The sequence below is a fragment of the Colobus angolensis genome, unplaced genomic scaffold (assembly GCF_000951035.1).
Source record: "Colobus angolensis palliatus isolate OR3802 unplaced genomic scaffold, Cang.pa_1.0 Scaffold46, whole genome shotgun sequence".
Taxonomy (NCBI): Eukaryota; Metazoa; Chordata; class Mammalia; order Primates; family Cercopithecidae; genus Colobus; species Colobus angolensis.
This window is the reverse complement of record NW_012118043.1, coordinates 7,244,171-7,272,022: the sequence shown is the minus strand read 5'-3', so window position 1 is coordinate 7,272,022 and position 27,852 is coordinate 7,244,171. Positions and strand designations below refer to the sequence as shown.

The 27,852-nt window shown below is 47.8% G+C and overlaps 1 protein-coding gene across 1 annotated transcript; it reads right to left on the bottom strand.

Moving 5' to 3' along the window:
* Positions 1-5,233: 5,233 nt before the first annotated feature.
* RBP1 (retinol binding protein 1, cellular) lies at positions 5,234-27,589 on the bottom strand. Its single transcript, XM_011958113.1, is given in 5 exon segments — positions 5,234-5,484; positions 6,229-6,330; positions 26,550-26,728; positions 27,224-27,350; positions 27,353-27,589. Coding segments are annotated over 5 exon segments (594 nt in total). The 5' UTR covers positions 27,485-27,589; the 3' UTR covers positions 5,234-5,430.
* Between the last annotated feature and the right edge of the window lie 263 nt (positions 27,590-27,852).

Below are 27,852 nucleotides of genomic sequence, written 5' to 3'. Positions count from 1 at the left end.
GCCTTATGCCTGAAGCATGGTTGCAAGATCAGCTGAAAAAGTGAGTTCAGCCTGCTGTTAATACCTAGGAGAGATGGAATTGATAACTGGATGGAAGGAAATTCCCCAAACATGGGAGAGAGTTGTTCACAAGGTGGTGGACAGCCACAAACAGGACCGATGACTACTGGAGGTGTCTAAGATGGTAAGACTGAGTTAAATGTTAGGAGCTCAAACAGGGCCTCCAATGGGGAACACAATGTTGAAGGCAGGGACTATTTGGCCCAGACGTCACATTCATCAAAGACTTTGCAACCTTTGATATTATCTCCAAATGAAATTACACACAAAGGTTGAAGAGAGACAGCGATGGGACAGAATGAAGTTGTTCTCCGCCTGTAAACTGTGCACCATGATTGGACCAGACTGCCCCAGATACACTATGAATTCATAAATTTTTAAAGTCCCATATGTATCTTGGAACTAGCACCACCTAATTATGTTACATTGTATTTGATTTGTTATATGTAATCACTTAAAATAATCTGCAACTTTTGTCATTCTGATCTAGTATTTCTTTATTGGGGGCACCTGTTTCAGAAAGTAGACATGGCCACGATCACCTTTGAGAGGCTCAGAGCTCAAACAAGTGGGATCTTGTGGGCTGTTGGTGGTCGGAGGGAGGAGGACCCCTAACTTGTCTCTGAAGGATTGGTAGGGTTTATTTTGATAATTGGAGGGAGGATAGGAAATGTCATTGTTAAGTGTCCCTCTCAGAGTGAATCAAATATATATATATATATTTATATATATAAACACAGGAACAACCATCCCTATCTTTGTCCCAATTGCCTTGGAGAGGGAAGTCTATTCCCGTGAAGTGGATGATTAGCAAGTCCCTGCTACCTAAGTTGACTCAGTCCTGTAGGTCCTCAGCTCAGAGTGGGATGTGGGGCCAGGCTGAGGAAGAGGAGAAGCCCCTGGGGACTCAGGGTTGAGAGAGACCCAGATTTGCAGGTGGGGGTGAGGTGGCATGGGAAATTGCTCCTGGCAGTGTTGGCATGGATAGGTAACATCTAGGAGAGTTACACAGGTGTAATTGCAGTGCTGAGCTGTTTAATTTGCTCCTGAAAGGAACAATAGTGCCCTAGTTAATTGAGACAGAGGTTATACATTAGGGCTTCCAGAGAGGCCCTTGGGGTTCAATTTATCATGTTTTTCTTGTGGGAAGATTTTGGAGGTTGCCCAGGGAATATTTTAGGAGACTTGGGAGTTTAGGGTCCGAAGTCTGTCCTCTCACCAGCTCTGTGATTTCGGGTCATGGTATCTGCGCATCAGAAGCTCCAGTGTCCTGACTAGTATCTTGTGTGTGTGTGTAGAGCGGGGTGGCAGAGAACCTGTAGTTGGGTTTGCATCCCCAGGAGGTTAAAAAAAGGCCCTGTCCTAGCCCCTCTCCTTGCTACTGAGGTAGTGTCTGGGGACTTCCCGCCCTAGCCACTGATCTCCCTCCTCAATTTCTGTTCAATGTTTCCCTGGCTCTCCGTGGGTTTCAGTTTCTATCCATGCCCTGTGGGCAAAAGTCATGTGGATTCCACTCCTGAGATGCCTCTCAGGCCCATTTAAAACAAAACAAAACAAAACAAAACAAAACAAAACAAAACAAAACAAAACAACCCACATGTAAATTGGCTCGTTATATGCCAGACACTGTTCAAATCTCTTTGCAAATAAAATACATCTACTCTAAGTTGCTTACATGTATTAGATTCATTTAATCCTCACAAAACATCTATGAGTAGTAGTTAGCCTCAATTTACAGAGGAATAAACTGAGGCACAGAGAGTTTGCATGACTTGCCTTAACTTTACAGAACTAGGAAGCGGCAGAGCTGGGATTTTAACCCAGGCCCTGTGCCTCCAGAGCTTGGACACTCAACCACTTCACACTCTGCCTTTCCTAATTGAGGGCCTGCTATTGCACTGGGCTCAGCTTCAGTGCATTCTGCCAGAGTTACTTCACATGACAGTCCTATTTTTTAAAAACTTGAAGTTATATAATGTACATATATTAACAAAGATTCAGAGGCCGGGTGCGGTGGCTTCTGCCTGTAGTCCCTGCACTTTGGGAGGCCGAGGCAGGCAGATCACTTCAGGCCAGGAATTTGAGACCAGCCTGGTCAACACGGCAAAACCCCATCTCTACAAAAAATACAAAAATTAGCCGCGCATGGTGGCACACGCCTGTAATCCCAGCTACTCGGGAGGCTGAGGTGGGAAAATCGCTTGAACCTGGGAGGTGGGGGTTGCAGTGAGCCAAGATCACCACTGTGCTCCAGGCTGGGGGTCACAGCGATACTCTGTCTCAAAATAAATAAATAAAAAATAAAGACTCAGAGTATGTTTTGAAATATGGTAACTTTCAGTTCAAAAATGTCAAAAATCCTGTACTTTTCAAGGTGGCAGGCCCAGGGAATTGTCAGATATGGTTAACTGTACTTCTACAGCCTAGAGGTACCAGGTAAGCTGATAAATACACAACCTCCATCCTTTGTCAGTCCTCGTGGGCATCACAGCCATGCTTTGGAAATTCACAGAGTGATTTCTTTATTAATGCCCGGTTATGTTATCAGGTGCTGTTAGAATTGAAAATCTTTTTTTATACCCTATAACAATGGCATCCAGGTGCTGGTTAAACGGCGGAACTTGCAGTAGTGTTCCAAAACTGAAGTGAATATCAGTAGCTTTGGACCAGAGGTGAGAGGTGCTAATATGCCACCAAGAAGCCTGAACAATGCCCGTGATGCAGGCTGCTGCCAACTTAGGAGCAAGCCCTCTGCAAATTTTGGATAGTGCTGAGAAAATGAAAAGCAGCACTAAAGCCAAAAGCCTGTTTCTGTGGTTATAGATTTATGTAAAATAGGAAACAATCCTCTCACTTTACATGTATTTCTTTGGGAAGAGTAATCTCATATGAAGTGAATTTTGAATTACATGTGACTGTCCTGTGCTAACTGGTATTCCTCACTCTTTTTTTTCTTACTACTGAGAGAATGGCTGTCAGATTAATTCTGCTCAGAGGATGATCATGTCACTCTCCTGCTCAAAAACCTCCTGTGGCTCCCCACTGTCCACTAAGATCAGCCCCAGTATTCAAGCTGTTCAATCGGAGTGGGACTGAATCTTCCCATGGGACCAGAGGTTCCTGAGGGTGGGGCCACAACTCCTACATTCTGTGCACACTTATGCTAACAAGGTGGTACTTTTGAGTCCTCCATCAGAACTTAACTGTTGGGTGAGGCTTTTATGCACTGGGGTGGAGGTGTGATGGAAGTTGCAATACCTGGGATGGGATGGGAACTTGTGGTGTTTCAAACATTTCTGCATGCCCAAGAAGATCAGTGCTTGGCACACAATAGATCTTCATTAAATATGTGTGTGATGAATGAATGGTCTTTATAAGACTCTTTACCTTTGAGTTTTCCAACCTCAGGGACAGAGACCAGGGCCACAACGGTGCAGGGGTCTACAGAATATTATGCAATTTTGGATTTTCATTTCCTTGTCTAGGCTAGGGAAATGATCCCTATAATAAAAAAGCATTTCTTACATTTGTGTGAGGCAGGGTTTCTCAACGTCATGACTATCGACATTTTGGGCGGGATAATTATTTGTTGTGAGAACTTTCCTGTGTGTAGCAGGATGTTTAGCAGCGTCCCTAGCCACTAACCAATAGATGCTAATAGTGCCCTGCACCCAAGTTGTGAGATAAAGTATGTCTCCAGATATCACTAAATCTCTCTAGAGCTGGGGGTGGAATGAGCACTGAATGACCCCCCAGTTGAGAACCCTGAAACTGGTCTAGGGCACCAGTTTTCAACTCCAGTTGCATATTAAAATCACCTGGGGGAGCCTTAAAAACATAAGTAATGGCTGGTGCAAAGGCTTCATGCTTGTAATCCCAGCATCCTGGAAGGCTGAGGCAGGAGGATTGCTTGAGCCCAGGAGTTCAAAACTAGCCTGGGCAACATGGTGAAACCCCATCTATACAAAAAATACAAAAATTACCGGGCATTGTGGCACACACCTGTAGTCCCAGCTACTTGGGAGGCTGAGGCAGGAGGATTGCTTGAGCCTGGTGGGTGGAAGTTGCAGCGAGTCAAGATCGTGCCACTGCGTTCCAGCCTGGGCAGCGGAACGAGACACTGTCTCAAAAAACAAGCAAACGTAGTAATGCCTGGTATTTTGAAACATTTAGATGTAATTGATTGTAGGGAGTGGCCTGTGCATACGGAATTTTGAAAACTCTCCAAGTGGTTCTAACCTTTAGCCAGGTCTGAGAACTATTAGTCCAGTGCTTTGCAGGTTACAAGTTTCACAACTCATCTGTGCAGGAGGTGAGGCAGGTTTTTTGTGGTTTTCTGACTGGAGAAGTGAAGTCCAGAGGAGTGTGGTGTTGCCCTGTGAGTGCTGAAGTTGGGATTTTTACTCAGCTGGTCTGACTCCTAACTCTTGTCAAGGAGTAGGGCACAGTCTGGGCGGATTGTCAGATTCTCTAAAGGGGTCTTCCATGTGTCTTCCCTTTTCCAGTTGTTTTCCCTATTCATGACCTCTCACATCCTCACTCCTTCTGTTTCTTTGTGTTTCTTCATGAAAAGGTGCAGCTAGCATTCCTCTACACTTTAGTGTGAACATGAGGCTGCTCTCTCTTTCAGGGGAATTGTAAGTTCTGCTTTATCTACAACAGTGAAAAGAAAGGGCTTATACCAGCCCAGCCCACAGATGGGGTGGATGGTCTGGGGGTGGTGACATTTCATGACATCTCTGAAATTAAATCCAATAGATAATTACTTATGTTTAAGTAATTTTATGCTTTGGACTTAAAATTATGTCCAGTTCCATTTTGTTCACAAATAATGATGAAGCATCTCCTTGGTGTATAGACATTCTCTGTTGGTTGGATCTCTAGGGTGGAAGGTATCTTATACTGCTTTTGTGGCACTCACTATACTTTGGCCACAATTAGATACATAACGTACTTGACACACAAATGATTGAATGTCAGGCCACCCTCCCACCTCCCATTCTAGACCCAAGCCTATGCCTCTGGAGAGAAACAAAGGTGAAACTTCAGGACTAAATATGAAGACATATGGCTGAATTTATCCACTCTGCCCATGGGTGGCACCAGGAGAAGCTGGCTTCAGAAGCCCTGGAGGAAAACTGAGCACATTAGGCAGTGAAACTTCCCCCAGACAGACGTTTTGAACACAGATCACTTTATTGGCATGGCTTTGTTTTAAGAAAAGGAAAAGAGACACAGCCAAGAGACAGACTCTGCTAACAGATGCCTGGGGGTGGCTGGACATTTTTGCCTCATGCTGTGCAAAGAGGGGGATCCTGGCCCACACATCCACACCGCTCATTCCTTGGGACAAGGTTGTCTGCCTGGGCCTCACTGCACCTTCTTGAATACTTGCTTGCAGACCACACCTTCCACTCTCATCTCCTGAAACAAAAGCAGATGTTGGCCATCGGCCAGAGCAGAGTCACACTTACGGCAGGAACTCTAAAAATACTCATTGGCTTTTATTTTTCCCCAAGAGTTGGTTTAAGTAACCAGTTGTTTGGAAAGACAGTTAAACTGTATGGTGGAGTGCTCTGCAGCACCCTACAGACAGAGCTGGCTGAGAGGAAGAGTTGTGGCTCAGAGCTGACCAACAGGACCCCTTGACGCTTCCCCTCCCTAATCACCTCCCGCTGACCCAGACTGAGATCATATCTTAGAGAAGCTTAGAGAATCCTTCTTGGCTTTGGCCTATACAATTTGGCATGGTGAATATATACATCATCTGAGAGCAAATGTGGGTTCTGTCACTTTCTAGATGTGCAGTTTGGACATGTAATCTAATCTTTCAGAGTCCCCATGTCCTCATCTCTAAAATAAGAGCCATATTCCTATTCTGAGAGAAGAGAAAGAGCTCTGGAATGCAAAAGGGCTTAGCTCATTGCTGATGCTGCAGGGATATAACTCCTCACCTCTTCCCTCTGATTAGACGATTGGGTCAGCCTAGACCTTGAAAATATATTGCTTGGTTTTTAAAGTCACTCAGGCATCTTTTCCAGGCCCTTGGAAGAGAAGCTTCAGAACAGAACCAAAGCCCAGCCATGGTGCCTTCTTCCAAGGTCCATCTGGACCTCAACAATGACCAGGGCCTCTGGGGACCCAGCCTGACCCAGCCCAGGAACCTACCAGGTGCAGCTCGTCACCCTCGATCCACTGGGTCCAGCCACGCCCCTCCTTCTCACCCTTCTGCACACACTGGAGCTTGTCTCCGTCCCAGCTCACTGTTGTCTGCCAAGCAAGAGACACATTTGTCAATCCCGGGCAAGCTGGGAGCTCCTGGGGGCTGGGGGAGGGGCAGCTCCCAAACTTGATAATCCAGGATGTGCTCATGTCAATTTCATTGTAGAAAATTTGCAGCCTAATACTCCCTGTCCACCACACGCTTTTATTAAAGTGTGTAAATCAGTTTTAAAATTTATGAAAACCTCCATAGATTTTATTTAAAAGGGTAATTAGGAGGGAAAAAGTCACTGGAGTGGTGCTGTCACTGCAAGCACTGAGAATGGGGCTAAGGTGGGGAGGAGGGCCTGAGGGCTGAGCACAGCCAGGTGTGGGAGGTGAAGGATGTTTTCCAGAATCTTATGGTAAAGGGCAGACTTCTCAGAGTACCCTGACCATCCCCAGACACTTCATTCACCCATTCACTGTTTCAACCCATGCTAAGTCCTGGGACACCAAAAAGACCCCACCCCTGCCCTCAAAGCGCTCTTCATCTTACAGGGAGAATGACCTTAGATATCAATAACCCAGTGAAGGTACAAATGGCAGCTGTTAGCTGCCTGCCTGCTCTGCCAGGCAGTCTCTGTGCTGTCTCTGAAGCCTCATGCCTGTCCACGTGAGCATGGATTAGCATCTCCTTTTCACAGATCAGGTTCAGGGACTTGCCAAGTTCACCCATGTTGTTCAGTGGAAGAGCCAGGTCTGAACACAGATCTGTGGGGCTCTGAAGGCCCCCACCCCAATGGACTAAATTGTTTCTTGAAGTGTTCAGGGTCACCAGGGTTACCGAACAGAGGCTGTGGGAGCCCAGGTGAGAGTCCAGGAAGTGGGATTCCCTAGGGCTGGGCCCTAAGGGGAGAAGAATGGAGCTGAAGGAGAGGAAAGGAGGCACTGTGGAGAAAAGTTCCCAGTGGCCAATCATGGGGTGAAGGCCCGAGGTGGGACAGCAGGAAGTACGCTAGGGCACCAGGGAACTGAGGAGGAAGGGGAGGAAGATCCCACAGCCCAGCCTGGGCTTGGTAGAGCACAGATGAGCACTGTGACTCCCTCTACACCCCACATTTGGGCCCCTACATCTTCCCTGAGCACTGCGAGCCTTGCCATGTGCTGGGCATGCTGAAGGGAAGACAGGCAGGAGGAGGAGGCCCAGCCTGTGTCCTGGGGAAATTTCAGTCTTAGTGGCGCAGGAAAGGCCCACCCAGCAACATGGGGCTGAAAAAAGTGTTGGAGTTCAGAGGCAAGGTGATCCTGTCACCCCAGCATAAAGCGCAGTGGGCATCGCTCCTATTTGGGGCTGCCCACCTTCTTTTGAATAGCCATCCCATATGGGGCAGTTCTGTTATGAGCCTGGCCTCCCCACAGTAGTGCTCAGCACTCTGTTTGCCCCTCGCTCACTGTGTAGCTCTCAGCAAATCCATCCCTTCTCAGCGCCCCTGCGCTCGCATCTGTCACACGGGGACATTAACTCAGGCCTCGGATGTAGAGAGCTAAGGTTCTAGGATCCTTGTGTTCCCTGCCATGCTCAGTTGAGTCAGGACAGTCAGTAACAGCCTGATAAAGGATTTGGGAGAGGAGACTTATGAGAGATGGGTGTGGCGGTAGTGGGGCCACTCCCTGCAGGAGGACCTCCCCACCCCGGCCTCTGTCCGGGGCCTGCTGATCACTACTGCCCCCTGCTGTTGGGGTGAAGCCTGCAATGCGACACATGCACGAGGGAGGCAGGTGGAGCCACATGTGCTCCCCCAGCTTTGCATAGGAATAAGTCTGGCCTCTGCTCCAGAGAGAAATGGGGCATAAAAGGACTTCGGGGGCAGATCCTCTCCCTGATCCAGAAATTCACTCAGGGCACAGTCTAGTCCCAGACCAGAGAGAAGGCAAAACATAGTGTGGTTAATGTGTGGTGAGACATGTCATGGGTAAAGGCTACTTATGACCTCATGCCATAAATAAGACAGGACGCCCATTCACTTATCTGTGCTCCTTCCATGCCAGGCCTGTAGAGGGAAGTGGGGACCCAGAAATCAGTCCTCAGCTTCAAGAAGCTCATAAGAACACTTGGTTTCCTCATCAACTGATCTTCTCTTCGTGTGTTGAATCCAGAAGGCTACTGTGCATAAGAAGGGCTCCAGATTCACTCAGAGGCACAAGAGACAATTGCTTGTTTTCAGCTATGACATACATTTTTGCCTCTTCTGGAAATATTAGGAAATATAGTCATAGTCTTTGTATTGGAAAATTAAAAAAAAAAACACCAAAGAAGAAAATAGTAATAAAAACGATACATGTAGTTTTGTTTATTTAGAGATGATTGCTCTAGGCCAGGCGTGGTGGCTCATACCTGTACTCCTAGCACTTTGGGAGGCCAAGGTGTATGGATCACCTGAGGTCAGGAGTTCGAGACCAGCCTGACCAACAGGGTAAAACCCCGTCTCTACTTCTCTACTGGAAATACAAAATTAGCTGGGCATGGGGGTGCATGCCTGTAATTCCAGCTACTTGGGAAGCTAAGGCAGGAGAATTGCCTGAACCCGGGAGGTGGAGGTTGCAGTGAGCCAAGATCATGTCATTGCACTCCAGCCTGGGCAACAAGAGCAAAATTCTGTCTTAAAAAAAAAAAAAAAAGAGATAATTGCTCTAACATTGTATATATTACAATATACAGTAAATTTCCATCCACTCTTTTTTTTTCTATCTATCTACATGTTTCTGTTTTATACAAAATTAGAATTGCATCATTTATGGTTTCGTATCCTCGTTTCTTCATTTAATTGAAGCAATTTCCTATCTCAACAAATATTCTCCATAAGCATTATTTTAATTGCTACATAATATTCTAGGAAGTAGCTACATAGTGTGTGTGTGGCCCACCACAAAATGAAAATGAGGGGTCATTTGCTCAAAATCATTAAGAATTTTAAGCTGGTGACAGCAGAGCATTAAACCAAGTGAGGGGCCTTCTGAGCCTGGGGCCCTGATGGACTGCCTTGGTCACAGGCCTATGAAACAGTCCCTGATAGTATTTGATTATACATACGTACTGTTATTTAGCCAATTACCTATTTTGGACATTTAAGTTATTTATTTATAATTCTGTGCTACTATAACTAAGACTTCTTTGTATACACAGTTTTGAACACACTGTTCCCTTAGAAGAAATTTCCAGAGGAGGAATTGTTGCATCAAAGAGTGTGCATATTTGAAAAGCTTTTGATGAGTATTGCCAGTTTTATCTCCAGAAAGCTCACACCTATTTACCTTCCAACACCAGGGTCAGAGAATGACCATGAGAGAGATGTTTATTAATGGTAAAGTCGGCTTTTGCTCCTGGGGCTACTGTGTCACCATTTCCAGATCGCTGGCATCTTTTAACAGGTGCCATCTGGATATAAACAATAACAATACCTTAGCCCAAAAAAATGACAGATGGCAGAATTTCAGGCAGCTTGACAGCTTGAGGGATAGAGAGAATAGAAGCCTGTTGGGGTGTAGAGGAGCCTTTCTGAGAGCCCTACAAACCAGGCCTCTTAAAGGGAAGGATCCCTATCACAGGCATGCTACATCAGTCTCCAAGGAAGCCTTTCTTAACCCCAAGCTTCTGTTGACTCTGATACTGGGTGAGTTGGACAAAGCAGAGATTATTCTTGTTTGTATTGGATGTAGAGGGGTGGCTGAGCTCAGAGAGGTTCCATGACTTTCTCTGGTCACCTAGTAAATGAGAGAAAGAATCTGGGCTGAAACATGGGCTTTGCATGACTTGGTGCCCACTTGTTCCCCAGTCTAGGGCAGGGCACCTGCCAGGTGCCCAGGAGATGGTGGCTAAAATCACTGGGGGCTACAGAAAAACACATGGACATTGTGCTAAGACTCTGAGCAGTCTCCTGGAGGAACACCTTTAAGTTCATTCCAGCCATTCTGGGGCTATGGGTGCTGGGAGTCAGAAAGAGGTCTTAAAGGTTCCTGCCTATAAAGAGGTCCCCACAGAGAAGTGCCCAGGCTGTCATGGCCTCAAAGGAGTTCCTACAAATGGGAGGGGCATTCTAGGCAGAGTGAAAAAGGATGCAATGGTAGGAGATGATGAGGGAGAAATGACTACAGTCAGTGCTGTAGAAGACTATCCTGGAGTTAAGGAGAGGAGGAACTAGGTTGTTGGGGGGTGGTGGGGAGATGGGGCCCATCTCCTATAAAGAGGTCCCCACAGAGAAGTGCCCAGGCTGTCATGGCCTCAAAGGAGTTTCTACAAATGGGAGGGGCATTCTAGGCAGAGTGAAAAAGGATGCAATGGTAGGAGATGATGAGGGAGAAATGACTACAGTGAGTGCTGTAGAAGACTATCCTGGAGTTAAGGAGAGGAGGAACTAGGTTGTTGGGGGGTGGTGGGGAGATGGGGCCAGAATATCAGACTGAAAAACCCAGACTGTGGCCTGGAGCATGTTTTCAGTGCCTGTCTTTGCTGCCTGTGCTGTTGGGTAGAACCATCCAGGAGGGCAGGTGGGCCAGGGAATTGGTCAGGCTGTCCTCTGGGTTAAAGAATCCTGGAAGCTCACTTGCCATTTATACTTGGCTCCTGGTCCCTGCCCGCCTCCTACTATACCACCTCAACCTATATCAGCTTAACTTAGTATTGGCAGCAGAGAACACGGTATGAGATAGAGCTGGGTCCTCTGTTGCTGACTATGTTGGATGACATTGGGCAGCTGGATTAACCTTTCTGAGTCTCAGTGCCCTCAATTGCAAAAGAAGGCTAAACGATACCTACTGTGGTAGACTCTTCCACTGGTGACTCCCGAGTCACATGATATTCAAACCCCTGTGAAGTCTCCTCCTACATCACCTTGGTTTGGCCACGTGACTTGCTCTGGCTAGTGGGACATGAACAAGCATGATGGAAGCAGTGCCTTTATAAACTTGCATGCTGGGGGCTTGTCCTCTTGGAACCCTCCCCTCTTGAAACCCAGCTGCTATATTTTAAGGCAGTCCAGGCTACTCTGCCAAAGAGGAAGGCCACAAGGGGAAGCCCTGGAGGATGGGAGAGAAGCCACTTGGAGAAGAGTTGAAGCGCCCCAACTGAGCTTTCAGCTGAACACAGCCACAGGCAGCTGAACTGCGCAATTAACCAACAGAATCATGAGAATTATATGGCTGTTGTTTTAAATTGTTAAGTTTTGGGGTGGTTTGTTACATGGTATTAGATAAACAAAGCACCTACTTTACCAGGTTGTTCTGAGGATTCGAGAAAACATACAGAAAATGCATAGGGCTGGCATGTAGGAGGCACTAGGTAATGGTAACCACGATGCCCAGAGCTTAGATAAAGATGGGTTTGCTTGTCAATGTTGAACAATAATGAAAGCCTTTTTTTTTTTAAGAGTTGGAGATTTGTGAAGCAGTGATTGACATGCTATTCATCATGGTCAAAGTTTTGGAAGCTCCTTCTCTTTCCAGGATACTCAGATCCATGAGGAGACCTGCAGGGGCTGCCTGCTGAGCACCAGGATGCCTGCTTCCTTTATATGTTAACTGGTCTTTGTTTAAGCACAAGATCTGTTTGAAGACTCCCCACTGATAGCTGGGATGGCTCAGCAATGTGATTTAATTCTCCCACTCTCCCCATGTTCACTTTTGGTGGGACTGGATTTTTCATTTTAAGCTTTTTATCTTGTGGGAATAAACTAGTTATTTCAAAGAGAATCTGATTTGTCATAAGAACAGAAAAAGGAGGTGTGGAGCCAAGGAGGGGGACTATCACTTAAAAACCAATGGCAGGGAAAAGGAAATAAGTAATGTTGGAAGATGAAAGCCTAACAAACAATGATAATTCATTTTCTTGTGACACAAAGTGGAACTTATGAAAACAACTTTCCCAGGACCCAATAACTTATTCCACCACCTCCCTCTGAAGTCAGCAGCCAGCCGTCTTTGCTAGATCAGGAGCAGTGAACGTTTGGGGACAAGGATTCAGCCAGATCTGAAAGGGTCATTAAATGGTCATTTAATCTGGTTTCCTAGATTAATCCAATTAATCAGGGTCTAATGGAAGAATTTCAGGTAGGAAGATATTCCTGATGCTTTCCAAGTCCCACAGAAAAGGCAGGTGGCTGTGGGGATGGGGTGAACATGGGTACAAACCAAGGAGGCTAGACAATGCTGCTTCTCCCAACCCCCATACGGGCTCTGGGACCACCTTAAAAATGAAGCCCAGATAATCCAAGAGCAAGGAGGAAGGATGGCCATCTTCAGCTCACCTCCTCACCAGAAATTTTCATCCCATACATCACCCAGAAGTCTGCAAATGGACTGGAACCAGGGACGCCGGTTGGAAAGTGAAGCCAATCTAACTTTTCTATTAAAAACTAATAATAACCCCCATCACCTTGGCCTTGCCAGCAGTTTACCTAGAGAGACATGTGCCAACAAATGAATGAAGACAGCTTTGTACCACTATGACAAGGGACTTTTACTTCAGAAGCCATTTTCCAGCTCCTCTGACCACTTAGAAACCCCAGCTGTCACTGCTGCATGGGACAGTGACACAAAAAGCCCAGCTCCCACTGGCAGCCTGAGTGGGTGTCTCCCAGGGATGTTTCAAGGCCCACTTGCCCCACTCAGGTGACTTACACTGGGAGTGCCAGACAATTCCCACTAAATGAAACCATCCCTTGGCAGTGACCTGGTATGACCTGCAAATGGTGGGAACTCTATTTGGTATCAGGAAACTTGTGACATTCATTAACACTCCCATGCCAAAACACCACTCTCAAGAGCAGGGGATGATGGATCACTCACAGCCCTCCACCCGGCCCTAGTAGTCCCTCTGTTTACGGATCCACCTCTGGAGGGCTGGGACTGAATTCTGTTGTCTCTGTGGTTCCAGAGCCAGGTTATAAGAGGTGAAGCCTTGCCCATGATGATACTGCCTGCAAAGGCCAGAGCCAGGACTGACCCAGGTCTGACTCCAAAACCCACGCTGTTTAGATTTATGGAAAAATTTCAAAACCAGACAGTGAGTAGATACTTTCTCTGCATAATGTAAATTGCTAAAAGATGCAAATCCTGGAGTTTGATTTGAAAGTGAGCTTCTCCTTTTGAGGCTATGTGTGTTCCTGGGACAATTAGAGAGTTTTCAGCATCTGGTGCTTGTGTTAAATAAGTGATCAGGAGGGAAAAGTAGGGGAGACAACAGAGAACTGCCAGGTGCCAGGTACTGTGCTGGGAGCTTTCCACAATGTTTCACTAAATCTTCAAGCTTTAGAGCTGCTAAAAAAATTAGGCTTCTATAAGTAACCAGCCCATCACCAAGGGGTTAGGGCTTGAGCCATAACTTGAACCCAGTTCTCTCTGGCTAAAAAGTCCATGAGCTGCCCCTGAGGCCAGGCTGGTGAATGGGTGGGTAGTGGCTCCTCTTCTGTGGTCCATTCCTGGGGGGCTGGAATAATCTAAACTCAGCACATTCAAGAGGAAAAGCCAGTTTCACTCTAAAAGCAGACTGAAACTAAATTAATAAGGCCTCAAAATGTGAATAAGTAATTAGAGACATAATAGATGTTCAAAGAAACCACTATAAATAGTATAGCCACAAGGCTTTTGTGAGCATGAAAGAATGCAATTCTAATACCATGAAAACGCTAACAGCAAATAACACAATTCTTAAAACAAACAAAATGAGAAAATGTTAAGACTAATAATCTTGACATGTTATAGTTATTTTTCCTTAAACAATTCAGAAAGTTCCTAGAGTCAATTTAAACCATTGGAGTGCTCAAGGCCAAGGTTCTAGATAAGGAGGTGGGAACAGGACTGGAGAAGGTCACAGGGCCCTGTGGAACTACACTCATTCATCCCAGGGACGTAGCACTTAGGGTGGCCCTAAGGCTGGGCTGGACAGAAGCTCTGCCATGGGGTAGCTCAGCCTGGAGAGAAGGCAATGACACCGCTGTGCTATACGCTGGGATGGGTGACGGCCCCCGACCCAGCCTGGGGGATCAGGGAAGACTCCCTGGTGGGAGTCATAGCATTACTGTCATTGTCAGTCACCATCATCAACATCATAACAACATGTGTTGAGTACTCATTATGTGCTGGGCAGGGTACTAGGCAAAGTATGTGTCATACCAGTTGACTCCTGATAACCTCCTACAACAGGTATACTACTCATCATTTTACAAATGTGGAGACTGAGGCCTGAATTTCACCCAACCATGAAGTGGGGAGATGAGATTCGACTCTAGAGCTCATGCTCTTGATGACTGTGCTCTGCAGTTCCCTGATTTAAACTGACCCTTGACTGAGCAATAGGAATTCGCCACGTGGTTCTGCGCAAGGGAACAACATTCAGCAATCATGAGTTTCACGCCTCCAATGCACCAGCTGTGGGTGCTGCAGAGAGGGAAGTAAGGTGAGTGCTCTTGAGGGCTCACAGACTATCGGAGAAGAAGGTAAGAAGACAGAATTCCAGCAGAATGGTAAATGCTGGTGACAAGTGCTGGAGGTTATGGAAGTCAGAAGGCACCTCGACAGCCTCTAAAAGGTAGAGACAGAGGCCCATCAGGGAAGGCTTCCTGGAAGAGGTAAGGCTAGAAGTAATGCTGGAAGTGATGCCAGAAAACACCACGGGAGTTAGCGAAGAGTGGAAAGAGGAGCCGGGTGCAGTGGCTCACACCTGTAATCCCAGCACTTTGGGAGGCTGAGGTGGATGGATCACCTGAGGTCAGGAGTTTGAGACCAGCCAGACCAACATGGTAAAACCCTGTCTCTACCAAAAATACAAAATTAGCTGGGCGTGGTGGCACGTCCCTGTAATCCCAGCTACTCGGGATGCTGAGGCAGGAGAATTGCTTGAACCTGGGATGCAGAGGTTGCAGTGAGCTGAGATCACGCAATTGCACTCCAGCCTGGAAAACGAGTGAAACTCTCTCTCAAAAAAAAAAAAAAACAAAACAGTGGAAAGAGGAAGAAGAGGAACAAGGGAGTCCCAGGCAAAGGGAACAAGCATAGGCAGTTGCAGGAAAATCAGGGACAGCAGGGTCTGCATGAGGGAAGCTTCTACATAGGTTTTGCCCAGCTTAACTCTGTGGGTGACCCTCCCCACGAAGGCTGACCCTGTACCTCCAACCCAGAATTTACTGGGGAGAGTGCTCACAGCCTCTCTTCTTCCTCACAGTACGTCTTCATGCTCCAGCTGGCCAAACCTGGTGCCATGGAAAATCCAGTGCAGCCAGTGCTGGATCTGCTACCTGGGGCCAGTACAAAGAACTGGTGTGTTATCAGTTCCATCAGCACAGGCAGGAGGGTGGAAATGGGGAGTAGGGTGGGAGAATAAGAATTAGAGAGGGGACATCCTGTCAGAGAGTGCTTAGGAGGGGCACTGAAGGCCTCATCCCTCCCATGGGAATGTCTGGCCTTTATTTTATTTATATATATATAAATATCTCAAGGCAAATAGAAATAAATGGCTCCCAGAAGATAAGAGGTGCTAGACCAGTAACTAGGTAACCAGGGAAGAATGAGTATGTCAGGATCTCTTGACAAAGAACTCCTTGGGGTCTGGGATCCCCTTATTCACTGCAGGACACCAGCCCCCATGTTAGAATCCATGGCAGAGAAAATGTGCATTCCCATTTGTTGAATGAATGAATAGCAGAAAACATTCTGGTGGCACTCTTGCATTGAACACCACGCTTTCTCCAGGCGATGTGGCTGTTTCTTCCTCCCAGGTAAGCCTCATAGAAAGGGGCTAGCCATCGGAGTGATTTGACCCTGAGTCTCTAGGGCTCAGAGTGCTTAGGCTGTATACTCAAAGGCGCTCAACTAGGAATAGTATAAGACACGGTTTAAATCCCCTCTGCCCAGCTCTGAGCCCATGGTCTGCCTACTCTTCCCATGTGAACATTTTGTTGGCATGAATATTATGGTCATTGAATATCACCTGGTAGGCTGCGGGCCTGGTCTGGCCCAGCCATGGGACAGATGCCTGCCTGCCAAGCTGGGCATTCAGGAGGGACCCAGTGATAGCCTTGGGTAGAGGCAGACCTGAACTGCAGGTTCCCACCTCTTTCTTGCTGGTTGACCAAAGCAATTTATTCCACCCCTCTGAGCCTTCACTTCCTCATCTGCAAAATGGGGCTAGTGAGCCCAGCCACAGAGCAGAGCCATCCGGATGAAATGAAACAAGGGGTTTCAAGGACCCATTTCAGTGCAGCACACACAAAACGCTCAGTAAGCAATAATTCCTCTCCACTCTTGGCCTAGTCCAGTTTGTTCCCTGTTCCCTGTGGGTGTGGAGAGGCAGGTGCCTTTTTAGGCCAGCCTCCACTCTCATAATCCTGCTAGCTCTTCTCTGGTTTGCCAGGTATCCCTTCATACGTGTGACCACCCCCAGAACTGGTCTTCTAGAGGTCACAGGTCAGTGTGAGAGGATGAATAATAACAGCTCATACTGATGGGGCAGGGGCACTGTGGGTTTTCTCACACACCGTTCACCTAATCCTCACCACAAAGCGGGTATCCCCTATTTCATAATTATCCCCATTTCACAGACAAGTAAAGGCACAGAGAAGTGAAGTAACTTGCATAAGGCCACCCACTTTGTAAGGGGCAGAAACGAGATCCTGAAGATGACAGTCTGGGCTGGTCCGGCTGGTCTAGCTCTGGAGTTGAACCAGTTACAGCTCTGTCAGACTGAGTCATTTCCTTCATGTATAATATAGGAAGAATTTTGGCATCTTTATCATAGAATTATTGTGAGGATTAAAAGAATTAATGCATGGAAAGTGCTTAGAAGAATTTTTGGCACATGGAATACCTAACAAACGTGAGCTATTATTAAATGGCAATTGCATCTTGCAGTGATACAGTCAATAACTACCATTTAGATTTCTGAGGTTCTGCTATTTTCACTTAACATTCTTTTAATGAACACATTGGAGCCCACTGAGCCCATGATGGTGTGGCTGCTGCTGTGTAGAATCTCAGACACATTAACTAGCAGCACAGGTGCCCTAAAAGCAGCACCTGAAGAGAGAGGCTGCAAGGCAAAGGAAGGGCATGGTGGTGGGATGGGGAATCAGGATGGGATGAACAGAGCAGATAAGCCTGGGCTGGGTCTTGACCAGTGGGTAATTCTCCTCCCAGAGGAAGAGGCAAAGAAATACCTCAGGGAAGTGAGTAGAAGGATGCAAAGAGGATGGCAAGTGAAGACTCTGACAAATGGCGGGATGGGGCCAAGCATAAGGAGTGAGGGAGAGACAGGCAGGGCCATGATCTGAAGAGCCTGAGTGCCATCTGGCTTTTACCCGTCAGCACTGGGAAGCCCTTGGGAATTTTGAGCTGGGGAGTAGCATGATCAGATTTCCTTTTTAAAAAGGGAGGGATGGGCTGAAGTGTTGAGCATGGTAAAATGGAGATCAACGTGAAGATACTGCAGTAATTAAAAGAAAGAATCCATGGAAAGTGCTGAGCCTGGCACATAGTAAGCATGAGAGATGTTAATTGTTATTATTATTACTGGCATGAGATATTCAGAGCAGTGGGAATGAAGAAAAACAGGAAGAGACGTTAAGAAGCAGAATCTATGAAATTTGGTGACTGAATGCCTATAAAGACTTTTCATTTATCTTCATAGTGATCATTTACATGGCTACGTAGTGGTCATGGAATTAAAAAGCCACAGTCTTTCTAACCACCCATAGTTATTTGATATTTAGGTATACCAGCAGGATATAGCCTGTTCTATAAACCATACAAAGTAGGGAATCAGAGACATCCGAAGTCAGATCACAAGTCTGGGGTCAACCAGTAATGTGAATCTGGGCAGGACCTTTGGCTCCATGTCTGTAAAATGGGAGAGTAGCACCTCCTATCCAGGATTGTTAGGAGATTAAATAAACATAAAGTGACAGGACAGGGCCTACCGCATAGTAGGCCCTGAGATAGTGGTTATGCTTATGTGGGTTGTTGAGAATTATTATCACAGAATGACTAACAGATTCCTTTGTACAAATAGAATGACTTTCCTGGAACATAATCCCATAAGTGGGATCCCTGAGTCAAAGAGTAAGATGATTTTCTGATTTATTGCGCATTATGAGAAGATTATTATTATTATTATTTTCATTTTCTGAGTGCAGGGCCAGTTCCACTGTAAAGCTGGCAAAGGTAGGTTTTGGAGCCTGGGTTCCATGTCATCCCCACCTTCACACCCATCTTGTTTATACCATTCTTTCCCAGAGTACTCCTGTGCTATCCTTGGACCCTCAGTTCAGGAATGACAGAGGGAAGAAAGAGGGAAAGGGTGGCAAGAGGAAGGAAGAAAGGAAGAACTCATTAATCCCTGTATTAAAGGTAGCTGGCACCTTATGGTGCTTATGTTCTTGGAAACTACCTGCCAAGTTGTGAGGAAGCCCAGGCAGCCAGCAGAGAGTGAGTGTGGGCTAGCCATCTGTAAAGTGGATCCTCTACCTCCCCACTGGCACGGCAGGCAGTAGGGACAAGACATCCCCACTGAGCCCTGCCCAAATTGCAGATTTGTGAACAACATAAATATTGTTGCGTTAGGGTACTAAGTTTCAGAGTGGTTTGTTACACAGCAACAGGAAATAGAAATAATTCATTACCACATTTAATTATCACGTAACTCCATTAGGTGGGTATTACCCTTAGCTCCTTTTACAAATGAGCACATTGAAGCTCAGAGGGATAAAGTACCCTTGCCAGGGAAACAGCTGGATGGCGGAATCAGGATTCAAATCCAGGTCCATCTCAAAGTCAAAGCTCCTAATTGCTCTGTTGCACCTCACACGTGTCCAGCTGCAAACACTATTGGTATCCCTTCCTTGGACCCTCAGTTGCAAACCACTGTCCCCAGGCAGTCTTCATCCCCCACTACCCTAATCCTGGAACGGAGCTACACCTACCTATTCTCATTCATCCCCTAGAACTAGGCACCTTTTACCCCAGCATAGGTTTATTACACTGAATCATGATGAGAAAAATCACAGGAAACTAGGCACAGGCCAGCCGGCTTCCTTGTTTTTCTTTGTTAGTTACCAAAAGCATGGTCCTTGAACCAACAGCATCAGCATCATCTGGGAACCTGTTAGAAAAACAAGTTCTCAAGCCTCAACCCAGACTTTCAGAATGAGGAACTCTAGGGGTAAGGCGTGCTCAAATCTGAGAACTACTACTCTAACTACTTATGATAGAGCTTGATCTCTGGAGTTTGAACGTCTTAGGATGTTTTCAGATGCAAGTGACAGGAAACCAATTCACATAGCTTAAGGGGAGAGAAAAAAATATATTGGTGAAAGTACATGGAAAATCTAGGAATGGTGTGTCAGGAACTCTAGTAACCCTCTAATGTTGCATTCTCTCTGTCTCTATTGGCCTCATCGTTTATTTTCCTTCAACTGGATTTTTCCATGCAGCCAAAGAAGGTGGGGTAAGGGGACTGGCCTCAGAGAACTCGATGCTTACGTCGTAACAGCTCATCAACCTTTAAGGGAATAGAACTCACCTGTCTCTCAGGGTTCCTAAATTAACTCCCAGGAAATGGTGACTGGCCCAGCTTGGGTCACATACACAAGTATGTGACAGGCCATGGGACACTGTGATCACTCTGGCAGAAGGTGCTCGTCCCAGAAGAGACAGTGTACTATGATTTGCAGTCCCACCAGGACCCAAAAGGTTGAGAAGGAGTAATTCCCACCATAAAGAAAACGGTGCTTCTCTTGGGTGGAAGGTGGAGAAGCAATGTTGGTCAGAAAAACAAACAGCTGTAATTCATTCAGTAAACACCTGGCCATCATAAGTGATTATGCCATGCCCCTCCGTCTCGGGTATCACAGGCCCTGGACCTGTTCTGCACATAGTATTGTGGCTTTCTAAGCCCCTGTGCCCTGTACTATCTCTATGGTCCTCAGCTTTGCTTTGTGAGACACGCTGAGCAGCAATTATCATGCCCATTTTGCAGATATGAAAACAAAGGCAGTGTGTCTAATCATTTAAGGTCGCTGTCAGATAATCGAGAAGAATTCAAATAGATGTTCTGACTCTAATACCAGTGCTCCTTTCACTCATTCTAGGCCTTGTCAAAACTGCCTGGGTTTACCTTCAGATGTGAGAAGGCTCAAAATAAGGAACTGAGGTGCTGGCCTTAAGCAAAGCTCTGGGGGAGACCTTGGGGTAGAGAGCTTTATAAACAGACTAATTAGAATTCTTCCTCTGCCACCAGCTAGCCCAAGGGTGACCTTGGGCTAAAAAGGCACTTCACTTCTTTGAGCCTCAGATTCTCATCTGTGAAATGAGTACAATGATACTTACTGAACAGCATTTGTTGTGGGGACCAAAGGAGAAAAAGTACAAAAAGCAATTGGGGCAGGCATGGCACTTAGTAAAGATTTAGTACATGTTATTTTCCTTTGTTCCTGCCTAACAAAACCCAAAACCCAACAAAGCAGTGTGAGTTTTGAAAGCTACTTTGTGAATTTTATTTGGGCTGCTTTAATTCTTCTTTTTGTAATCCTCAAAAGCACGCTGCTGACACCGATTTCAAAGGTCGGACAACTTTAGCTAAGACATGAAAGAGATCCTGTGTTTCTAGCCTGGAAAGGGACCAGCTGAATGCCAGGTGCCTGATCTGGGCAGGGGCGGCTCTCAGAGGCTCCCAAATCCAACGGCATTCTCTGTGCTGCAGCCCAGGGAGTTAATTTAGCCAGTGGCATTGTGTGTGTGTGTGTGTGTGTGTGTGTGTGTGTGTGTTTTCTTTTTAACAAATCAAAAAATATCTTTAATGGGTCAAGAATAGGATCAGAAAGCTGGCAAGAGTTTAAACCAAAGTGTCAACAGTGCTTTGGTGGATTTCATGTATTACCATATATAATTAGATGGACGGATGGATGGAGAAATAGAAGGATGTAAGTAAGGAAGTCTAGGGAGGGAAGGGAAAGAAACATGGATGGTTAAAAAAGAACTTCGAAAATCTGTAAGTGCTGATACGGAAAAATGCGTAAGAAATATCACTGAGTTAAAAAAATATGTAGAGAAGTGGATTCCTTTTTTCTTTTGCTTTCTTTCTTTTGGTTTTAGATAGAGACATTGACCAACTGCCCAATCAATAGATAGATCACTTATAAGTCTGAGGAAGATTTCCGGACAGATCCACCAAGTGGGAAATCAGGCTAAGTGGGGGAAGGGGCCCTTTTCAACCCATACTTTCTTGTGCTATTTGAATATTTTCCTTTTATAATAAAAACAAAGAAAGCAACAGCGGGGCGGAGGGCTGGGAGCAGAAGGCAGGCCCTGTGGAGGGGTCATCCTAAGTTCAACGCTGGATATGAAGTTAAGGCTTCAGCCATGGGGGGAGGCGCCAGTTCCCGGGGTGAACAAAGCCATCTCCTCCAGGAAAAACCTGACCTGGACACGGGGATGACAAATGGCCCCTCTGCCACCCCCACACAGCCAGGCTCACGGCTGTGATTCCTGGCCGAGGCTCAGTCTTCTCCCACAAAACCTGCTCATGCTGGGGGGACTTCGAGACAAAGAACCAAATCATTCTGAGGGACTCACTTGCTCAGGAGTGAGAAAACACTATCTGAAGTCAGAGCACCTTCCCTTTCTCAAGAGCTCCCACCCTGCCAAAGCACGTATGTGCTATATTCAACAAATGCTGCTGGTTCCTCGCTGGGCCGGATCGCACATTTTTATGGACAAAGGCATGCAAGGAAGCAATGGAGAAAAGCCCTGCATCTGCTCAGCTGAGCCCAGACTTTATATATCTCTACCAAAATAGCGCCTGCTGTTTGCGGTCCCATAAAATCTGATTAGATCAGACTGGAAATGTGAGCCTAGTGATGCAGAGCTGCCCAGAACTGAGTCCCTCCACCCCTCCATCTGGGGAGAGAGCACAGAGCTATTTCAGGTGGTTCTGGGCATGGATTGCAATTCCATAGGACTCGGGTGATGGGCCAAGCTAGCCCTCTACATGCCCATGGCCCTCTACACCTAATTTTACAGTTTTTCCTTTTTTTTATAGAGATACAGGAACACAGTGTGTTTCTTTACTCCAGAGCAGTGATTCTTAAGCTTTAGTTGCATCAGAACCACCTGGAAGGCTTATTGAAACACAGATAGCTGGCCCCACTCCTGGAGTTTCTGATTCAGTAGGCCAGGGGTGTGGCCAGAGAATTTGTATTTCTAAGAGGTTCCCTGTGATGCTGCTGCTGCTGCTGTCTCTGCTTTGGGACCCACAGCTCTAAAGGAACCCACAGTGCAAACAGTGACAAATGGCCATTTGATCCTTGACTTCAGGTAACAGGATGGGCTGAAGGCTGGGGTAAACTAGGAAATGTAACATCTAGAGGGAGCAGCTGCAGCATATTCCAGGGATCCACGCAGTGCAGGAATAAATAGGTGCCCAGTGTTTCCCGGGCCCTTCCTTCTCTTGTTGTTTTTGTTAAGAACAGCCAGAAAAATGGATTTTTCTGTGAAATCTTATAATCTTTGGCAGTTACTGGCAACTGACTCTGAAGTTTTTCAAACATTGTACAGGCCAAACAAAACACATCTGCAGGCTGGGTTCTAGAATATAGATAAGGTTCCCATGGAAAAGAGGCAGGATCAGAGATCTCTGAGCCAGTGAGAGCCTCTGCCTTTTGGGGAGGGATGTCAGCCTGGTCACACCTCTCCCAGCAAGGACTCACAGACGCCTGTCAGGGTCACATCAAGTCTCCCTGCCAGGTTCTCCTGGCTCTCTTCTCTCCCAGCCACATCTCACACTCCAGCCATGCTGAAGTCTTTGCGGACTGCTCCTCTCTCACCTCAGAAACTCCCTCCCAGCCAGGCTTTTCTGACCCCTGGCCTTTGTACATGTGGCTCCTGCTTACCGAAAAGCTCTTATCCTTTTCTCCACATCTGCCCTAATTAGTCCTTTAAGGCCCCTCTCAGCTGTCACCTCCTCTGGGACTTTCCCTGACCACTGCTTTCCTACTCCCAGCTGTGTGCTCCCCAGCCCACCATGCTCCCATCATGCATTGGGCTGCAATGGCCTGAAGATATGCCTGTCTCCTCCACTGGCCTGGGTGTCCAGAAGGCCTTGTTGCCTCTGTGACCCCAGGGCCAAGCCCAGGGTCTGGTGTGGGACAGCTCTTGGCCTTGGCCTTTCTTTCAACCCCTTTCTGTTTGCCTGGCTACTTCCTGTCTATCCTTTAAGCCACAGTTCAGACTCCACTTCCTGTGGGAGCCTTCCCTGACCTCTCAGACCAAGCAGGGAGTGCTTCTCTGCCTGTATCAGCACAGTGTCCACGACATCGTGACTGGCTGCTTCAATCCGCCTCCCCCTTACACTGAACTCCATGAGGGCAGGAATCGTGTGTGATTTGACTCATTGACACAGGGGTTGCAAAGATAGTGGAAGCACCATGAGATGCTTGTGGCGTCCAGAGAGGAATGGAAAAAAGAGATGAATGACCAATCCCAAGTGAGAATGGGACTCCTGTAATATGCTAGGAACAAACTCCTCTGGGCCACTGCTCCTGGCTTGTGGGTACCCAGTGTGTGAGGCAGAGGGGGGTAGCAGTGAAAGTTATCTTTGGCAACCACCTTGTCCAGGACCCCTGGCGGCCCTCAGAGAGCTCAGCTGGTGGCCTCTGGGCACCCAGCTCCTCTCCATTCACAAGTCTCAGGCATGACAGCCGCTCTAATTCTATCATCCTACCCCCATCCAGCCATGTCCTTCTGGCAGTCCAAAGCAGCACACCGCCCAGCAGGCAGCCCAGAGAGAAGGGCTTTTTTGCACTGCATGGGGCTAGAGGAAGGCTTGAGCAGAGCAGAGGGGCTGTTCCATCTCCCAACAGGCCACAACAGGTGAGTGAATGGCTGTCTACTTGAGAGTGGGCATCCCTGAGTCCTGAGGCAGTGACAGTAACCATGCATCCCAGACCAGTTTCACTGGATTCATCCAGTGGCTGAACTCCACAGTCTGCTCAACTACTGCTTGATGCTCGATTGACGCTGATGCTGTATTGAGAAGAAAAGGTGGCCCTTGTCCTTTCCTTTGTATCCAAAACCCTCCCTTCCACCTCCCTGCTTTATTTCACAACGAAGCAAGAAGTCACCTCTTCCAGAAATCCTTCTGGGATCCCCTTCTCTGGGTTGTCCCAATCCCCTCACTCCCACCCTGTGCTTTTCTTTGCCACGCTGTGTTGAGTGTTGGTGTGCCTGCCTCCACTGCAAAGCCTTTGCGTTCCTGGACATCAGGGCCTGTGACATGCTCTGCTGTCCTGTGCCTGCTGTGGTGACCAGCCTGTGAGGGAAGCAGTATGTTCAGTGCAGTGGTTAACTCAAATCCTCCCTCTGCACTTCCCCAAGGTCACACAGCAAGAAATCCTGCCATAGTTTTCTTATCTGTAAAATGAGACTGGAAAGGGTGTTGTGGAGATTAAGTCAGCTAATGTAACGTTTCAATAGCATCTGGCATGACAGTAAGCACTTGATGAGTACTATATTTGCTAGTATTACTAGGTGATCAATAAATGTTTCATGCGTTAAAGGATGAAGAAAGGAAGGAAAGAGCGAAGATAATTAGTACAAGCCAGCACATGCCAGATTGGTGGTGACCCAAAATAAAGGTTCGATGTGATCTGTCAGTTCCACAATAGTGAGTGGGGGTAAGGATTATTCTTAAGGAGCGAAGTTCTATGAGGTGTGCCAGGGAGCAGGTCTTGGGCAATAATGAGAAAGGCAGATCCCATCTGAAGGTCTTCCTTCCTATTGTGAGTCTTTCCTTTCTCAAGAGTCCTTGAGATTTTTAAAGGCACAACCTGACATTTCCCTACAACAATGGTGTTTTCTCCCATTAATGGTCCTTCCAAGGCCACTCCCTGCTGACTACCCCCTCTTTCCTATCACTCCAAATAGCAGACTCAGATACCAGTCCTGACTGCCTTCAGATGAATAGACAAGGTGGGGGAATGAGTCATCCAGGCTCCAGACGCCTATTCCCAGACATGGGCATCCCTTCAACTACAATCCTAACAGACCTCAGCTATCTTGTTTCTGCACAGACTACCAGCAGAGAAGCTGGCAGAAAGCAGGAGTGTGGGCTTCAACATCAGAAGGCCCAGGGCTCAAGTCTCATCTCTTATGAGTCTCTTCCTCTCTCTGAACCTCAGTCACTGCATAACATGGGGTTACTTATCCCTCCCTCACTGTGCTGCGCTGTAAGATGACTAGCACGGTGCTGGACACACAGCAGACCAGCAGTAAAGACCCTTGAAAATGGTGGGAGGGGATGGGTGAGGACCCCATCAATAAGCAAGGTGGCTCCTGGGATGCACATAAACCAGTTCTGAACCCAAGACTATAAAAAGGAGAACAAGAGTACCTTGACCTCCCAGCAACCAGATAATGCTGATGGGGGCCTGGGGCTGGCCTTCCGGAGTCTGCCGTGGCAGTACTAATTGCGATGTCCTGGGTCAGGAGCTTCTCACCCTTGTGGGAGGGAGCTCTTGGTCCTCCCCCTTCCCCCACTGCTGTTTCCTCTGGCCTGGTCTGGAGGGGCACTGACTTACTGACTAGGTGTCAGCTGTAAAGTTCAAAGAATGCTCAGCAGGCATTGGATGACAGGGTGGGGAAGGGGATGGCCAGGAGCCAAATCCCAGCTCTGGGGCAAGGATGGGCAGATCAGAGGGCTTCCAGCAGAGATCAAGGTGCCCCCAGCTTCCTGGAGTGACTTCACACTAGGTCATATTGAAAGTTTATACTTCAAAGGGGTTACCTGTGTTTCTTTTTCCTTCCCTCCTTTCTTTCCTTTAACCCTCCACCAGCCCATAGTCAGTGAGAGAACAGCATCAACAGACTTGCTTTGAACTCCAGCCCCTCCCTAGCTGTGCTACTCTGGACATGTTACTTCATCTCTTTGAGACTGTTTCTTCATCTACAAAATGGGCATATTCATATCTCCCTCAAAGGCTGTGTGAGGCTTAGGTGAAGTCATGTGCATAAAGCACCGGGCAGAGTGCCTGAACGCAGTGGAGACATAGCACATAGCAGCTTTCACAACCATCACCTTCCAGTGTAGATAGAGCAGGATGCTTCATGAGTTGGTGCTGCCCACCATGGGGGCTGAGAGGGGGAAGTCTTTTCAGTCCCTCAGGCCCTTGCCCCCTCTCGGATGAACTAGCCCAGCCCTTGGTCAGGCCCCCCCGGGCAGGAGACACTGGGTGCACGCGAATCCTCACCATGCACTTGCGGTCATCTATGCCTGTCAAATCCTCCTCAAACTCCTTCCCAACCTGGAAGTCCATGATGTAGTTCCTAAAAGTACTCAGCGTGCGGATGATCATATGGTCACCGTCCTGCACGATCTCTTTGTCTGGCTTCAGCAAGTTGGCGATTTTGCGCAAGGCCACATTGACGTCTGCGGGTGGGGAGCGGGGAGAGCGAGCGGCAGAGAGTTGGCAGGAAAACTCAGAGAACCGTTCCCACGGTAGCGGGGCCCCAGGAGCCCTCTCCGCCCGCAAACACTGCTAGGGTTCCCGCTGGCTTTGCGCTGTCTCTGCGCACAGCCTGCCTGTGCCTCCCCGCGCCGCCCCCAACAAAGTTTTCTGCTCTTATGTCAGCCGTTTAAAAACAAAAACTAGCAAACCAAGCCACAGATTTACTAATGAAATTACCCACGTCCAGGGCCAACGAGCAGACATTTGCCACCGGTTAACCTAACAACCCCAAATTCTCCAATCCGCAGCCTAGGGGCCGCCATGGCAGCGGTGGCCGAGGACGCCCTTTTTGGCGTCCGGGGGTACCAGACCTCGGCTCGCCGGGGCGGAGGCAGGCAGGCGGCGGCTCGGTAGGGCTCTAGGGAGCGGCCCGGAGCTGCTCGGGGGGCGCCCAGGGCGCAGCGGGCAGCGCTTACCCAGCGCGCGCAGGTACTCCTCGAAATTCTCGTTGGCCAACATCTTCCAGTACCCAGTGAAGTCGACGGGCATTTCGCGGAGTGACTGGAGCCAGTTGGCCACAAGCGGGCGGGACAGCTGGAGACTCTGCCGGGACAGCGGTTGCCGGTGCTACGCGGGTGGTGGGCGGCCCGGAAATGAGCGCCCTTCGGGGACAGGGGGCTCTGCGGGGCGGCGACAGCTGGATTCCGAGCGCGCACAAAGCCTGCGGGAGGATCCATTGTAGCCGTCGCCCCTCCCCGCTTAGCGAGGGCGGGCGCAGGGGCGGGGGATGTGGAAGGGTCAGGTTTGTCCCGGCCGCGCCACTTTCGTTTCTGACGTTCAGTTCGTTTCCCCTGCAAAGGAAGAGGAGAGGATGGGAGACGGGACATTTCCTTTGTTGGCCGAACTCTTCGGCTTCGGGGGATTTCCTTCAAACGCCATGAACTTCTCACACTCAGCAGCCACTCGAGGGTTGGGAAACAGTCTCCTGTGGTTTGTACTGGCGTGATTAGGGAAAGAGGCCACTTACAGGCCTTTGTCTAAAGCCTCGCGCCGGTGATGGCTGGGATCAGGAAAGCTGGGCGGTTCAACTATGGGCGAGAAAAGT